Source organism: Chanodichthys erythropterus, chromosome 7, assembly GCF_024489055.1.
Source record: "Chanodichthys erythropterus isolate Z2021 chromosome 7, ASM2448905v1, whole genome shotgun sequence".
Lineage (NCBI taxonomy): Eukaryota > Metazoa > Chordata > Actinopteri > Cypriniformes > Xenocyprididae > Chanodichthys > Chanodichthys erythropterus.
The window spans coordinates 43,777,092-43,795,294 of record NC_090227.1 but is presented as its reverse complement, the minus strand read 5'-3'; the positions used below and the strand labels follow the sequence as shown (position 1 = coordinate 43,795,294).

General features: G+C 33.0%; 1 protein-coding gene across 16 annotated transcripts in view; it reads right to left on the bottom strand.

Annotated features, from left to right (window-relative positions):
* Positions 1 to 18,203, bottom strand: part of celf6 (CUGBP Elav-like family member 6) — a 125,096-nt gene that overhangs the window by 6,666 nt on the left and 100,227 nt on the right. For 3 of the 16 annotated variants that reach the window (XM_067389479.1, XM_067389476.1, XM_067389477.1), the window contains 6 exons: positions 11,822 to 11,965; positions 9,865 to 10,009; positions 7,336 to 7,485; positions 4,970 to 5,032; positions 2,597 to 2,677; positions 323 to 466 (listed from right to left, as the gene is read on the bottom strand). In XM_067389479.1, coding sequence (XP_067245580.1) covers positions 323 to 466; positions 2,597 to 2,677; positions 4,970 to 5,032; positions 7,336 to 7,485; positions 9,865 to 10,009; positions 11,822 to 11,965 — 727 coding nt within the window. Of the gene's footprint in view, positions 1 to 318; positions 467 to 2,596; positions 2,678 to 4,969; positions 5,033 to 7,335; positions 7,536 to 9,849; positions 10,013 to 11,821; positions 11,966 to 18,203 lie in introns of those variants that run through there. The other 13 variants (XM_067389481.1, XM_067389482.1, XM_067389483.1 and 10 more) reach the window with 9 other exon arrangements.

Here is an 18,203-nt window from a genome sequence, read left to right as displayed (position 1 = left end):
GTGTGTGTGTGTGTGTGTGTGTGTGTGTGTGTGTGTGTGTGTGTGTGTGGCAAAACAATCTCTGGTAAAGTGTAAGACGTGAGGGAAATGATGGATACGAGGGAGACGGGAATGAGTTCTCAAGCCTCCGGCGGGAAGAATCTCATAACCGTCGGCTGATGAGGGAAACCCGGCGGGAAAAGCGCCTGAATCCGCATGCCTGTGCGTTCGGGCGCGACGCCACTTCCTGAGCGTTAATTGCGACTTGATTAGTGCAGACGCGGGAAATAAAGGCACGAGATGAACTAATTGTGCTAAGTGAAGTGGCATTGTGGGTACTCACCGAAACACTTGCTCTGATTGGTGGCCCGGTCCACGAAGACTTTGGCAGAAATGACGTTGCCAAAGGGCAGAAACATCTGCATGAGCTCCGCGTCGCCGAACTCCTGCGGCAGGTGGTAAATAAATAGGTTACAGCCCTCCGGTCCTGCGAGAGAGAAAGATAAAGTCACACAAATTAGATTTCACACAGACCCATACCCAGAAGGCCGAGCGGCGCACATGCTGATACATATTCAAAGGAGGATTGTTGTGTTGCCACCTGTTTTCAGCCTGTGATCTGGTAAAGGATTCAGACGTTAGCGTCTTTGTTAAACGGATATTTGATTAAACATGGAGTCATCCAGACTCTTCCAGGGTGTTGTGGCTTTTGGGAAAATTGGATCAACATAAATAATTCCTCAGTGTCTCCTGGAGCTTGGCAGGGATGTGACTCTTACACGGCATGACAAAGACTGGAGATTTGTGCTGTCATTAAAACAGGGCTACTGGAGGAAACGATGAGCGCTAACAACACTAAAATATCAATATTAATATTAAAAACATATCAAATGAAACAAAAGACAACACATTCAGGTCACTAAAGGATAATATTAAAATCAATCTACAGACAAAACATACATTTAAATAATAAAACAAAAAATTAAATTAAATCAAATTTAAATTAAAATCAAATTTAAAAATATATTAAAATCAAATCAAACAAAAGACAAAATATAAAATTAACTAAAAAATAATAAAACAATAAAATAAAACAAACAAAAAATGTAAATCATATAAAATAAAACAAGACAAAATTAACTAAAGTATATGTTAAAATCAAATAAAACACAAAACACAAACTTAAATAATAAAATAAAATATATTCAAATCAAATCACATAAAACAAAAGACAAAACAAATAAAAATATATTCAAATCACATAAAATAAAACAAAGACAAAATATAAAATTAAATAAAAAATACTGTGAAAAAATCTAATAAAATAAAACGAAAGGAAAAACTAATTAAAATATACAAAAATCACACAGAATAAACCAAAATTAAATTAAATTAAAAACATATGAAAAAAAATCTAATAAAATAAAACAAAAGACAAAACAAATTAAAATATATTAGAATAAAAATAAAATAAGACAAAACATAAATTTAAATAATAAAATAAAAAAAATATTAAAATCAAATCACATAAAAAGACAAAACATAAAATTAAATAAAAAAAATAGTAAATCAATAAACAAGACAAAACAAAACATACATTTATAATAAAAAAACAATATTAAAATAAAATGATGAAACGAATGAAAACAAAATAAAACAAAACACAAAACATAAAATTAAATAATAAAATAAAAGGTTAATATTAAAACCAAATAAAACAAATAAATATATATATAAATAACATAAAATAAAATAAAAAATACTGTGAAGAAATCTAATAAAAATAAAACAAAAGAAAAAATAATTTTAAATATATGAAAATCACATAAGACAAAATTAAATTACATTGAAAAATACTATGAAAAAATCTAATAAAATAAAAGAAAAAAAATGTAAAATATATTAGAAAAAATACACCAAGACAAAACAAAACATAAATTAAATAAAATATGAAATTAATTTGAAAAATCAAATAAAATATAGAACGAAAGACAAAACAAAATAAAATAATAAAATAAAATATATTAAAATCAAATCAGGTAGAAAGACAAAACATAAAATCAAACAAAATAACTGTGAAATGGATTTGTTTTGTATGTGCGGTATTTGTCTGGTTTAGTCCTCAGTGTTTCTCCGTCTGTTTGAGGGTCAACTACATCCCGCCGGGCAAACGACAATCATTACAATCAAATTAACTACTTCAAGACACTGATGATTGTGAGCAACTTCAAATTAATTTAACTGAGAAGGCTTCTTACAAGAGCTGCACATTTACAGAAAGTTCAACGAGGATTTTTCCTCAATAAAAACTTCTGAATAAACACAAACAGACTCTTTATGTCAGAATGAACCGAGAGCTTCTTCACATCAGTTTACTGACAAAAACTGTAACTATGTGTCGTTCTTAAAATATCAAAACATGCCAAATCTCAACCTTCATTCTGGCTTCCAGCGACATCAGATATTAATTCAGACTTTCTTTTGTATTTTGGATGAAGCTCTGATGATCTCCTCCCTCTCCAGCTCTCGTTTCATTTACATTATTTATTGGGAACTTTCCGTCTGTCTCTCAGAGCAATTATCACCTTTTATCCGGAGGGGGCGGAGTCACACTCACCTTCCCGCTGTTGCTGGGGAATGATGGCTGGTTGCTGGGGAAACGCTTGGCTAATCGGCGCGTACGCGGCAGGATAGGCTGCTGTAACCGAGAGCGAGAAAGAGAATTCACTGTAATATTCCTGATTTAACACATCCACATAATGCATTCTTCCTTTCACACTCATCTTTACTCGGATTCACCTCCATCAACTCCTCTGTGTTTATTAAGGATCCTACATGTTTACTAACAGACGCTTGAAATCACATAATCTCAAAAATATGATGTTCTTCCTCAGTGTTTCTGTCTTGTTTTCCAGCACAGATATCTAAACATACTTAAATCAAGATACGTTTACTGAAAATATTAAGATATTAAGTGAGTTTGTGCTTAAAACAAGAACAAATATCTGCCGATGGAGTCAGAAAAATAACCTTAATTCAAAGTGGAAAACACATTTTGGCAGATATTTGCTCTTGTTTCACTTCAAAAAGCAAAAACTCACTTCATTTTAACACATTTTTCAGCAAAAAATATATAATTTTGCTTCTCCGGTTTAGATGTTGGTGCTGGAAAACAAGACAAAAATACAGAGGAAAAACTAACATTTATTTATTTATTTGCAGTGTAATTAAAACTTGACAAGTTTTAGTTGTGGTTGTTAATTTAAATAAAGCTGTAATAAAACAAAATATAAATATTACTAACTGAAAATAAAAAATAAATAAAAATAAAGAGCAACTAAAATTTAAATAAAAATAAATTAAACCTAAATAGTAATATACAAAAACCTAATAAAAATTACAAAAGCACACAACAAAATTACTAAAATTTTAACTAAAATTAATAAAAATTATAACACTGTATACAACTATTATTTATATACTATAATAGTTTTTATTCATATTTTTGATTAGCTTTCTTTTTATATTTTCTGTAAATAACACTGGCATTATGTGAATAAAAATAAATAAAAATAAATTAAACCTAAATAGTAATATAAAAAAACCTAATAAAATTACAAAAGCACACAACAAAATTACTAAAATTTTAACTAAAATTAATAAAAATTATAACACAGCTATTAATTTATATACTATAATAGTTTTTATTCATATTTTTGATTAGCTTTCTTTTTATATTTTCTGTAAATAACACTGGCATTATGTGAATAAAAATAAATAAAAATAAATTAAACCTAAATAGTAATATAAAAAAACCTAATAAAATTACAAAAGCACACAACAAAATTACTAAAATTTTAACTAAAATTAATAAAAATTATAACACAGCTATTAATTTATATACTATAATAGTTTTTATTCATATTTTTGACTAGCTTTCTTTTTATATTTTCTGTAAATAACACTGGCATTATGTGAATAAAAATAAATAAAAATAAATTAAACCTAAATAGTAATATAAAAAAACCTAATAAAATTACAAAAGCACACAACAAAATTACTAAAATTTTAACTAAAATTAATAAAAATTATAACACAGCTATTAATTTATATACTATAATAGTTTTTATTCATATTTTTGACTAGCTTTCTTTTTATATTTTCTGTAAATAACACTGGCATTATGTGAATAAAAATAAATAAAAATAAATTAAACCTAAATAGTAATATAAAAAAACCTAATAAAATTACAAAAGCACACAACAAAATTACTAAAATTTTAACTAAAATTAATAAAAATTATAACACAGCTATTAATTTATATACTATAATAGTTTTTATTCATATTTTTGATTAGCTTTCTTTTTATATTTTCTGTAAATAACACTGGCATTATGTGAGTACTCAACAAATCATACCACATCCCACAATGCAATGCACTCAACAGAAATTAAATCAACCACAAAATCTTTCTTGACTCATTATTTGATCAGCCTAAACTGAATAAAAATGCTAAATATCCACTTTCAACCCGCGGTCACAATCAGATGCAACGTCACGGTCTACAGCATCTTTTTTATTATGAACATGAATTCCACATATAACATATAGTAATACATTCAAAGTGTAAAAATATACAACCTACTCGACTTTACTGCAAAAATATCATTCTTTTAATTCAGCCAAGAGGCCATGCCATGATGAATCGATCTTCATCTGGTCGCACGTCTTCACGTGATGCGAATTTGAGCTTGCGTTTCCGGTCTCATGCGTATGTATGGAGGTCAATGGAACCAAACGTGTAGTGTGACTGCACCTTTATTTCTATGAAAATGTGTGCAATAGTACATGCAACGTAACCAGGTCATGTGATGACGATTGTTTGGAAAGTTCAGGATATCATGGCATAAAGCAGTCACATGAGGGCATGTTATCAGATGTTTACAGCACTTCATAGAAACACAGACAGACATGAAGGACAGAGACTCACCTGCATAGTGCTGAACACCGGCGTACGCCTGCTGGAGAGGGTCCGCCACTGTCGGGCTTTGTGCTGCACACACACACACACACACACACACACACACATACACACACACACACATACACACAGTTATTTTTACACAGCTGTTGTTTCACAGACTCAGACAGATGAAATGTGATACACTCATCTGTGATTAATATATTCAGAAAAAAACATTAAACATGCAAATCCTACAGATAATGGCTTTGAATTTCCACTATGAACGTTTTTTCATAAGTGGATAAGTAATATGGTATGGTTAGTTTAGATCAATTGATAAAACCCCAATAAAATGCCATGATTTATATGATGAAAGATTTTAGATATAAACATTTAAAATGATTTTCTAAATTAATTTTTTCCAAATAAAATTACTCAAATTTCTTATTTATACGTATATATATGTCTGCAAACATTTTAAGCCTTTTTTTTAAGATTAATGCATTTCAATTAACCCTAAATCGGCTCTTGGGGTCAGGCTGACCCCGCTGAGTTTCCTTCCTTTTTGAGAAGTGTTCCCTTCATCTCAGGGACATGAAACTCAGTGAATCCTCTAAACATGCACAAATCTGCATAAAAAAAGGTGCGTAAAAAAAAAAAATCATCAGATTGACCCCACATTGAAAATGAAAGGGAAAATGAAAAAAATGTACTTTTTTTTCATTTTTATTATTAAAAAAAATTAAATAAATCCAGAATAAATCTGAAATGTTCTACATTTCCATAAAGTTCTGGTCCTAGACCATAACCACAAAGTGAAACAAACTTTCTATCTCATACAAACTCACACAAGTGTGTGACTGCAACAGAGGGCATTTTTATAGAAATTGGCAAATAAAATCAACAAAATTGGCCTAAATCTGAAAAACTTTATATGTAAATAAGGTCTGGAACGAATGTTCTATCTCATACACACACACACACACACACACACACACACACACACACACACACACACACACACACACACACACACACACACACACACACACACACACACACACAAACACAAACATACAGTCTCTATTGACCTTTATTGGACATATGTGGTTATTGCACTTTTTTTTCTTTAACTGTAATTCCTAACGTTTTTCCACAAACCTCTAGATGGTAGTATTCTATCCCTAACACATAGAGCAATGTCCAAATACAATTTAAATTTAATTAAGTTAATCATTAAAGTTTTTTTTTTTTTATTTTTTGTTTTTTTCAATTGCCGATTTATGGTTAAGTATTTGTACAGTAAATATGTAAAACAAATAAAAATAAAAAATATCCATTAAAACACAGCAGAAATGCATAGATGAGAAGTAAATAAAAACAATTATATATAGTTTATCATATAAAAAAATGCATATTTCCTTATGCAATCGCTCTGTAAAAGTTTGGGGTCAATCTGACCCCAAGGGACCAAATCGTCGAAAATCGGCAAAGGACTATCTATCAAATTGAATTGAATAATTATGTAAAAAATATGCAAGGACTATTCAAATATTCAATTAAAATATGTAAAGATTATTCAATTCAATTCGATGGAATTTTACTATTAATTGAATGTGCAAGTCTTGAAAAAAGGCTTCTTTTTTGCTTTTTTTTTTTTGAGTATTGACACATGCATTTTAAACAGATTAGGAATAACTAAAATAATGAGCCTGGTCTCATTAGAAAAACGTACCTGTGGGAACATATAACATTAACAAGATGATCCGTTGAATTCATTTTGGGAGCGACGACAATGTATTTTTAGTAAAATGCCTGTATATAAGATTAGTATTGACAAAGTTTAGACTCTGTCATATATGTGGATCAACTTACTTTGTTGTGCATTTTCAATATGAAACATAACTTTTATAGTGATGGATTTATTGCATTTTGAGAAAAAAAAAAAGTGTCATGTACATTTTTTTTTTTCCCCAAAATGCAATAAATAAACAAACCTTTTTTTAAATAAGGCAATAAAGGTTTTTATAATAAACCTTTGACAATCAAAATCTAGATTTGAATTTTTAATGTTTTTATAACCAAAAGATTGAAACAGAAAATAGTGGTTTTCATCTTGACGCTAATAACTAGAATATCTGCATTAGTCAGTAAAAACCTTAAACCAATAAAATAAAAAGAGAGACCCGCCTTAGGCCAGACTTGAACCTGTGTTGCCCACATAAGCACTATGGAGCTCAATGTGTCAAAACAGCTCAGACAGGTTGCATTTTGTTGTGCTAGTCTCAGTTGTTTGCTGATTCTGTACAGTTTCAGCTGCTTTATTGCTGGTTCTGACAGTGAAGTGCATCTAAAGCACGACACATGCGGCTGAAGCGAGTATGCGGTGTCACCTGGGTACGGATGGATGCCGTTGGTGTAGATGGTCTCGGAGGTGGGCTGTCCGTTGGTTTGGTGAGAGAGGGTGCTGAAGCCGTTGACCCCGATGGGAGCTGCGAGGCTGGGCACAGCTGTGGCACTGATGCCTGGTGGAGTGCTGGTGCCTGCAAACACAAACACACGTACAGAAACATGCGTTTGATGGTTGATAATACTGATTATCAATTGGTTGCACTGACACTATCTGATGAGCTGAATAACAACTCTATTGTCTTCTGCTTTACAGCTGAATTAGTCTCATATTTGATGAAGTTTGCATTATTGATTCTCTTATTGTCCTGTTGATCACTGTAAAGCTGCACTGTATGAAGTGCTGTAGGAATGAATGTTTCACTGGACGCAGGAGGTTGAGTCAAAGCATTAATAAGTGTTGGTCTCCGGTCACAGACGCGTCTCTTCGCTGCCCTTCTGACACTGATCGTTCAACTTCTTTCGGCTTTTCTCCAAGGGCATTTCAGTCGTGGCAGATTAAAGCTGACGGGTAACAAGAGTGTGTGTGCACATCACGGATTATCAAAGCAGGAAAACTGACAGACGAGCGGGAGAGGAAGCGCTTTAATTAATTCATCGTGACCCTTCGTCTGAGGTGTCAGCGGGCTTTTGTAGCTGGACGCTCAAAGTCGAGCAGAAGACACATCAGGAGTGTGTGTGTGTGTGTGTGTGTGTGTGTGTGACGGGGGTCAAACGGGGGTCTGGGATTATCCGTCACAAATCTCCACTCCTGTATTCTTCAGTCAAGGACTCTCTGGTCAAAGGCATCAGATTGGCTGCGTTCCCGGGTTCATCCTCAAACTGAGACGGATCATTCCCCGTCACACCTTGTGTTTTACTGAGAGATTGTGATTGGCAGAGACACACTCACTCTGTTTCAAAACCTCGTGACCGTCTGAGATGGAACCTCATAGAGTTTGGCGTCAGTGATTTTTTTAATGTTTTTGAAAGAGTCTCTTCTGCTCACCAAGGCTGTGTTTATTTGATCAAAAGTACAGAAAAAAATTGAAATATTATTACAATTTAAAATAACTGTTTTCTATGTGAATATATTGTAAAATGTAATTTATTCCTGTGATCAAAGCTGAATTCATTTGATTAAAAATACAGTAAAAATCACAAAATATTATTACAATTTAATACAACTGTTTTCTATTTGAATATATAGTAAAGTGTAATTTATTTCTGTGATCAAAGCTGAATTTATTTGATTACAAAAAATACAGTAAAAATCACAAAATAATATTACAATGTAAAACAACTGTTTTCTATGTAAATATATTGTAAAATGTAATTTATTCCTGTGATCAAAGCTGAATTTATTTGATTAAAAATACAGTAAAAATCACAAATTATTATTACAATTTAAAATAAGTGTTTTCTATATGAATATATTGTAAAATGTAATTTATTCCTGTAATCAAAGTTGAATTTATTTGATTAAAAATACAGTAAAAATCACAAATTATTATTACAATTTAAAATAAGTGTTTTTCTATGTGAATATATTTTAAACTAATTTATTCCTGTGATCAAAGCTGAATTTTCAGCATCATTACTCCAGTCTTCAGTGTCACATGATCCTTCAGAAATCATTCTAATATGATGATTTGCTGCTCAAGAAACATTTATGATTATTATCAATGTTGAAACAGTTCATATTTTTGTAGAAAATGTCATACATTTTATTTTTCAGGATTCTTTGATGAATAGAAAGTTCGAAAAAGAACAGCATTTATTTTAATAGAATCTTTTGTAACATTATAAATGTCAATTTTGATCAATTTAATGTGTCTTTGATGAATAAAAGTAATAATTTCTTTAAAAAAAATCTTAATGAACAGGTATGCATTCAATGGCAATGACACATTTCTTGTGAATATGTCAACATGACGTCATTTCCTGTTCAGCATCCTTGTCAAATTCACTGAGTTATACAAATTGGTGCATCAAAAAGCTTTAAATAACAATAATAATATTACAAAATCTAATAAAAGCTGTAGGACAAGATCAAAAAGTAAATTTAAAATAGTGAAATAAAAAAAAAAAAAAAAAAAAAAAAAATAGTTTCTATGCATTTCAAAAGTCAAACTAAAATGTTTATCAGTCTTTAAAAAAATCTTACTGACCTCCACAGTGCACAGCACAAAGCAATATGGAATTTTAATAATATTTTTTTTCATTCATCTCATTGCAATGCATTCTGGGATTATCTTTATGAATGATACACCCGATGCTGTCTGCTCACTAGGTTTCGTAAGAGCTTCTGTGTGGATACGTGAATGCAATGGAAAGAAGCTGAAAAGGATCAAAACAAAAAACCCTTGTGGTGACAAACAACAGTGAGATTAACGTCTGAGGCGAACACTTGTTGCTCTGGAGAACACAAACTGATGAAAACCGTTTCCTGCGAGAGGAGCGATTGATCCTGCTGCCTGCTTTAATTAAAGCTTTATTTGTGCGTGTGTGTGTGTTCGGATCGCTCCTCGTACCTGAAGACGGCGTCATCGGCGCAGCCACCAGACCGTTGACGTTGAAAGCTGCCATTTGCTGCATCTGAGCGGCGGCGATCGCAGCCATGGGGTTCAGATACGAGCCCTGCGTCGCCGCCATGAGCGCCGCCTGCTGCTGCATGATCTGCTGCAGACACAGACACAACAACCGCTCTTCAGCACTGCTTTTGTCTCGGTTTCTAGTACAAATATCTATGGAAGCTTGTTTCTGCCACTAAATAAAAAAATAAAAAAGGTAATTGCAACTTATTTCACAACTTTTTTCAGTTCTATTTTAGAAACGTTTTCTCCGCCCACACTCTCTCCTGATTGGCTGTGATTTGTGATTGATTTGGTTGTGAGTGCAGTGCGCTCATAAACCTCGCCCTCTCCATTCAAACGAATGGGACTTGAGTCAATGCAAAAAAATAAATTACGCTTAAAATAAAATGTTACGAAAGATGGTTTTGGTCATTTTAGGTAGTTGTTATCACGCTGATATATATTCAATTGTTTGTTTTTGTGATAAGTTTGATTTTAGTTAGCAATTTGATGCTATAGAAATGGGGCGTGTCGTCATGATTGACAGTTGTGATTGACAGCTTCTCTGAGGACTGTCGGAGCTTCAAGAGAACATTGAAGATATAGAACTATTAATTTATGATTTCTGTGTTATTTCACACTGACGAATGAATAATTAACGTCGCACACTTGTAGGTGATAGATAGGTGCGTAGGAAAGAAGACCGGTATAGTCAAAATATGAAAAAACAAAATCTTACGAGCGAAACTATGCTAATAAAGTGTCTTTTTTATTGTTTTGCAAGTTGATAGTGTGCGGGATTCATTTTTTTGTTTTTTCTTATTTCACACTGACAAAATTAGTGGTTCAGCAGTAAACCGTACTAACTGACCTACAGGATCTGACGGATCACTGAACTATTTCTGTAACGTTAAATGTGGGCGTTATAAGCTAATTAATAAATGTTATTAGTTAAGATAACACGCCTAACGTTAGCCATGATGATCGTTATCTGGCAGTTACTAATTATTTTTATGAATATAAAATAATAATTCGCAGGACAAAACTATTTAATTATAGAGCACTGTCTACAGCAATCGATCTCCTGTAACGTTAGTTTACATTATTTAAAATGGCAGGGCCGTTTCATTTTAGAGTTGTTTCTAGTGTTAAATTATATTGAATTTATCTAATGAATTTGCAGTTTCAAAAATATTAATGCTCTAAAAACAGAATAGCCTATTATTTTATAGGTAGAATTTTAAATTTTGTATAATGTAAAATACATCAATGATGACGCAGTCATCTGGGCAAAAGTTTGATACCGCGACTCCGTCTCCGGCTCCAAACTGGCGTTTCTGCGTAACATGTCAAAGCCCATCATTGTACGTTTTACATTCAATTCATTACAATGGAAGGAAGTGGCATCGCGTCGGCCATCTTTTTTAAAAGTCTTTGCTTCACCCACACTCTCTTCTGATTGGCTGTGATTTGTGATTGATTTGATTGCGAGTGCTGTTCACTTGCAGAGAGACTCCGCCCACACTCTCTCCTGATTGGCTGTGATTTGTGATTGATTTTGACGCATCTGGTGTGGACAAACAAATTGCTTTTTACTGTAATCTTATTGCATTGCATTTGGTTAGAACCTGGTGCAATTCAGACTTTTGTGATATATAGACTTGCAATTATGAGAAATAAAGTCAGAATTGTAAAATTAAAAAGTTGCACTTACCTTTTTTATATTTGTATAAACAAGCTTACATAGGAAAGAGGCTGAACAAAATCACAGTAAAGACAACCGAACAAAGAACTTACACATCACTAATCTATCTTGAGTAGCCAATGACCGTAAACATGGACAAATGCATAATACAAAGCAGTCCACTCCTTTTGGCACAAATGAACCTCATAGAAATGAGTGTGTGAGACTTACAGCGTGTGTGTACGCTCCGTATGCTCCAAACTGGATGGTCATGGGACTGAAGATGCCGAGCTGACCCGCCATCTGATGCATCCTGCGCAGGGTTCGTTCCTTATCGGTGTCTGCAAACTTCACCACCAGACTGGAGGACGCTCCCTGAACACAAACACACATATAATTCAAGGTATATTCCTAAAAGAGGCCATATTGATAAAGTCTTGATTGTGTTTTTGTGCTCTACTAGAGCAGGTTTTTATGCTTGAATGTTGATTATTTTCCTCATATTCTCCATTGTTGCAGCTCCTCTCCTCCCAGTCTGTCAGCAACACTCTGTTTAGTTCCTTTCTCTATGAAGCCCCTCCTTCTGAAAAGCACAATGTGTTCTGATTTGTCGGCTGGAGAAGTGTGTTATGATTGGTGTTTGGGAAATGTCCCACCCCTTACCATAAAAGCCAGTTTCAACACACTACTAACCAACTCAAGCAGGCCCCGCCCCTTTATTCTGCGCATTAATTATTTAAATGAGGAATATTGTGAAGAACACTCAAGACTACAATAGAGGCGTTTCAGAAACATTGACACTGATATAGAGAAGAACTGGAACTCTGCAGAGCTTTTTCATGATCAACATTACACACTAAAGAAAGATGAACATGGAATTCTGACTTTATTTCTTACAATTGCGAGTTTATTTGTGAGAATTGTGATAATTCAGACTTTTTTCTTGCAATTCTGAGTTTATATCTCACAATTCTGACTTTATTCTCATAATTGCGAGTTTATTTGAGATTATTATCGCAATTGTGAATTTATATCTTACAATTCTGACTTTATTTCTTACAATTGCAAGTTTATTTGTGAGAATTGCGATAATTCAGACTTTTTATTTCAATTTCGAATTTATATCTCACAATTCTGACTTTATTCTCGTAATTGCGAGTTTATTTGAGATTATCGCAATTGTGAATTTATATCTTACAATTCTGACTTTATTTCTTACAATTGCGAGTTTATTTGTGAGAGAATTGCGATAATTCAGACTTTTTATTTCAATTTCGAATTTATATCTCACAATTCTGACTTTATTCTCGTAATTGCGAGTTTATTTGAGATTATTATCGCAATTGCGAATTTATATTTTACAATTATGACTTTATTTCTTACAATTGCGAGTTTATTTGCAAGAGAATTGCGATAATTCAGACTTTTTTATTTCAATTCCGAATTTATATCTCACAATTCCGACTTTATTTTCTAAGAATTGCAAGTTTATATGAGATTATCGTAAAGCCAAGTTTATATCTCACATATAAAGTCTTATATCTTAATTGCAAGCTTATCTCACAGTTCTGACTTTATATTTCACAATTCAAACTTTATCGCAATTCCAATTTAATATCTCACAATTCTGACTTTATAATCGCAATTGCGAGTTTATGAGATTATTATCGCAATTGCGAGTTTATATCTTACAGTTCAGACTTTATATTTCTAAGAATTGCGAGTTTAAATGAGATTATTATTGCAATTCCAAGTTTATATCTCACATTTCTGACTTTATTATCTCAATTGCGAGTTTATCTTACAATTCCGACTTTATTTCTCAGAATTGCGAGTTTATGAGATTATTATCGCAGTTGCGAGTTTATGAGATTATTATCGCAGTTGCGAGTTTATATGAGATTATTATCGCAATTCCAAGTTTATATCTTACATTTCTGACTTAATTATCTCAATTGTGAGTTTATCTTACAATTCTGACTTTATTTCTCACAATTCCGAGTTTATATAGTAGAATTCCGACTATTTCTCGCAATTCTGACTTTTTTTCTCACAATTCTGAGTTTATATCTCCCATTATAAGAAAGCATAATGGGACCTCCTTGCACTTATATACACTCTGACGTAGCTGAGAGCAATTAAATCTCCGCGGCCGCTTCGGCAGACATTGATTCATTTAATTGGGCTCTACGGCTGTCATCAAGACGCATGATGTGAGCGGAGGAGATCTGTGAGTGTCTCGGAGGAGTCGTGTCCCTGCAGTACACATTAAAGTGAAGTGTGGACTCAACGGCATGGCGGACGGACCCTCATTACAGCTGCCAGAGGCCTCCGTATTGACCGAGGTCGGGCTGTGCGGCTCATATTGTGCTGTACGGATGTCGATTCACCGCAGCGGGAATCCAATGAAATCATTCGCATGGAGACAGTAAACAGGATGATCACATTTGATTTTGTAGGAATTTGTAATTAAAGTAAATCAATTGCATATAAATAAAAACAACAACAAAACTTTATTTTTATAGCGTCTTAAAAAAGTAGATTCTTAAGGCGCATGTATAAATACAAATCTTTAGACATATCAAAAACACAATATGTCTTACAACAGATAAAATATAAACCAGAGTCAAATAAAACCTAACCTAAAAAAGAATGTTTTCAGATAAGATTTAAAAATACATAAAGTCTGTGTAAGTCTGATATCATTAAATGATGGAGAAACAGTTTAAAAGTATAAAATATAACAGTGTAACATTAAATGTTTCACTCTTTAACTAGTATGTGTGTGTGTGTGTGTCTGTGAGTGTGTGTTTGTGTGTCCATGTGTGTGTCCGTGTGTGTCTGTGTGTATGTGATAAAAATTAATTGAATCCAATTAAACATTTAATCTAACTTATTATAAATGCAATAAAAACCAATCTATGACCTCAATAATATATGCATCTCAACAAAGGATCTATACATGTTTGTATATCTCTAAAGTTGTACATATGTAAAAAGGTTTATATTTTAAAGCATTTTTGGCAGTTGATATATAAACATACAAATACAAAACTGAACAGAGAAAAAAAATTGGACATTTTTTAGGGAAAAAAGAAGAAATAAAGGGATTTTAAAAAAGGCTACTACACATGGCATTTTTAAAATATAATCTGTTACTGTTGAAATAAAGGGGGTGTTCAATAGCATGTTAGCGTTTGCTTAACAACATTAAAAAAGTGTGTATTGAAATGTAAAACAATATGCTGGAAACATGCTTTACGTACACATACCTACAGATACTAAAGAGACACACACACACACACAAGGACTATTCCCGGACGTTCCTGCTTAATTACTGTAAACACACAATCACAAGGGCAGCTCAGGACATGATTACAGAGAGACCATAAAACAAACATAAAGAGAGAGACAATGATGATGGCTATGAAACAGAGACTACATCACAATGATCTGATTATTAGTCTGGACGTTTGCCATCCTGCAGGGTCTCTCTGAGGCCTTTAACAGATTTCAGACACTCTGAAGACTCGCTGAGGTCAGAAAGTAAAAGATATTATGAGAAGAAAACACAGATCATCACCCAAACAGAAGGAAGCTCAAAGAGGACAGTTTCTGTGCTGTTTATGCCAGTTTAACCTTTGAGCCAAAAAGACTTTCACTCTTACCTATGAGACTGCGGCACAGAATATGAATTACTACAAGTTTAAAATCTGTATGGAGTTTATAACTCACAATTCTGACTTTATTATCACAATTCTGACTTTGTAGCTCACAATTCTGACTTTATTCTCGCAATTGCGAGTTTATTTGTGAGAAAACTGCGACAATTCAGACTTTTTTCTTGCAATTACGACTTTATAACTCACAATTCTGACTTCATTATCGCAATTCCGAGTTTATTTGTGAGAATTCCGAAAATTCAGACTTTTTTCTTGCAATTCCGACTTTATAACTCACAATTCTGACTTTATTCTCGCAATTGCAAGTTTATTTGTGAGAGAATTCCGAAAATTCAGACTTTTTTCTTGCAATTACGACTTTATAACTCACAATTTTGACTTTATTATCACAATTCCGAGTTTATATCTTACAATTCCGACTTTATTCTCGCAATTCCGACTATATATCTTACAATTCTGACTTTATTCTCAATTTCACAATTGCGAGATTATTTTTGAGAGAATTGCTACAATTCAGATTTTTTTCTTGCAATTCTGAGTTTATATCTTACAATTCTGTAAGGACCTTAGGTCATTTATTAGCTCAATTTAATTGTTACAGGGAATAAAAATTGAATCAACTGTAAATGATTCACTGTAAATGATTCAGAATTAATATTTAACTCTTCATCAATTATTCGTCCAGCGAAAATTGAGGTTAGAATATTTTACCAATTCGGGATAAAATATTATTCTGTGGCCAACAATATTAAGTTTAAAGCAATAATTTGACACACAGCACAAGAAACTTGTATATGTGAAAATCAAAACAAGGTTTATTGACTACTTTTAATGATTACAAGAAACTAAGGCTAAACACACACACACACACACACACACATACATACATGCACACACATTCGCGGAGTTGATATGAGTTATGAAAAGTTCAGTGCTAACTTAACTCATAACCTGAGGAAAATCACAAAGCAGAGCTTTGGCTTGATTCTTTAGGTTTAAAGGAGTTTCACCAGTTTCCAGCAAGAGAGAGAGAAGTTTGCGCTGTTCTGAGCGTCTGGCTATTGACAACTTTATAACGTTTCTTAATATTTTCCTGATACTGAATTTCAATGTTTCATTCACACAGAATTACAAAGAATTATAAATTCTGCATTTAGAGCTCAAACACGACACACTTCTTACACACATATTACTAGACTGACCTAATTAAAACAATGATTACAAGAGAAAGAAAATGCATACGGGAATACAAACATATAATGCATTGACTCCAACATGTTAGTAATCCCATCATAGCATGCGTTATTCTAGATATAGTTAATATTTTAACAGATAAACAATTGTCCCTTTTGAGATTCAAGATTGATTCCTTAAGCATAGAGTCATTGAACAGCGACCAGAGTCACAAGTGACCACGTCAAAACGGACTCCTAATCAGGAGGATGCCTGTGTGGATCCGTTGTTCTTTTCAGGTCCGTTTAATTAGTGTTTCCTGTTCTGTTTGTTTGATACAAATGGGTTTTGTGAGCATCTATAAATTTAATGTGATCAGGAAGGCCTCGGAACAGATATTCTCTGTTCTTAAGTCACGTTACCACTTCTCTTAATGCTGACTAGCTGGAATTAGGAGCTATCCAGTGCCCCTGGGGATTCTGGGGATCAGCGAATGAATCCTTTGTCAAATGAAGCTTTTTTCGATCACGTTGTTCATTGATAAAGTCATTGGTAAGTTCTGTCAAACGAGGCCCTATTATTCCGATTATTACTATTATACATTATTCTCGCAATTGTGATTTTATTTGTGAGAATTGTGACAGTTCAGATTTTTTTCTTGCAATTCTGAGTTTATAACACACAATTCTGACTTTATTATCACAATTCTGACTTTATTATTGCAATTCTGAGTTTATATCTTACAATTCTGACTTTATTCTCACAATTGTGAGTTTGTTTGTGAGAGAATTGCGACATTTCAGACTTTTTTCTTGCAATTCTGAGTTTATATATTACAATTCCGACTTTATTCTCGCAATTTCAACTTCATTCTCACAATTGCGAGTTTATTTGTGAGAATTGCAACAATTCAGATTTTTTTCTTGCAATTCTGAGATTATATCTTACAATTCTGACTTTATTATCGCAATTCTGAGTTTATATCTTACAATTCCTACTTTATTACCGCAATTCCTAGTTTATATCTCAGAATTCAACTATTTCTCGCAATTCTGACTTTTTTCTCGCAATTCTGACTTTTTTCTCACAATTCTGACTTTTTTATCTCAAAATTCTGAAAAAAAAAAAAAGTCAGAAGTGCAAGTTATAAAGTCCGAATTGTGAGATATAAACTCGCAATTCTGAGAAAAAGAATAATGATACAAGTAAAAAAACGATGTCACAGAATCAGACATCACAGTCTTAAAACATAAACCCAACTGGACAGAAGCTCAACTCTCCCATCCTGAAGTTTTAGACCTGTTGTGTGCAGATGACAGCAGGTGTTTCTGTCATTCCAGGAGAAATGCCATTTTCATCCCGCTGAAAGCCACATTCCCACAAACAAACACAATAATCATCCGCGGAACCAACCACTGCTATATCTCGTATGAAATGAATTTGCTGAATTTGATAAGCTGCAGCGGGGAGCTGTCATCTCTGACAGTCCCGGCCAGGGCATTTGTCACGGGTTCAGAAAACTAATCTCATTTGAGGAGAGCGTTTGACTTGAGAAGAGCATCTGGATTAAATTTTGCACGGGCCGCAGAAATTTACATAGCAAAGAAATAAAAAACAATAACTGAGGATATAATTGCAGAATTGGACAGAAAGGAAATGACAAGAGTGACACAAACATATTCAAGACCTTTTTTTTTTTTTTTTTTTACAGTTCTTACAAGACCTTTACAAGATATTGAAGTTCTTTTTGCAAAAAT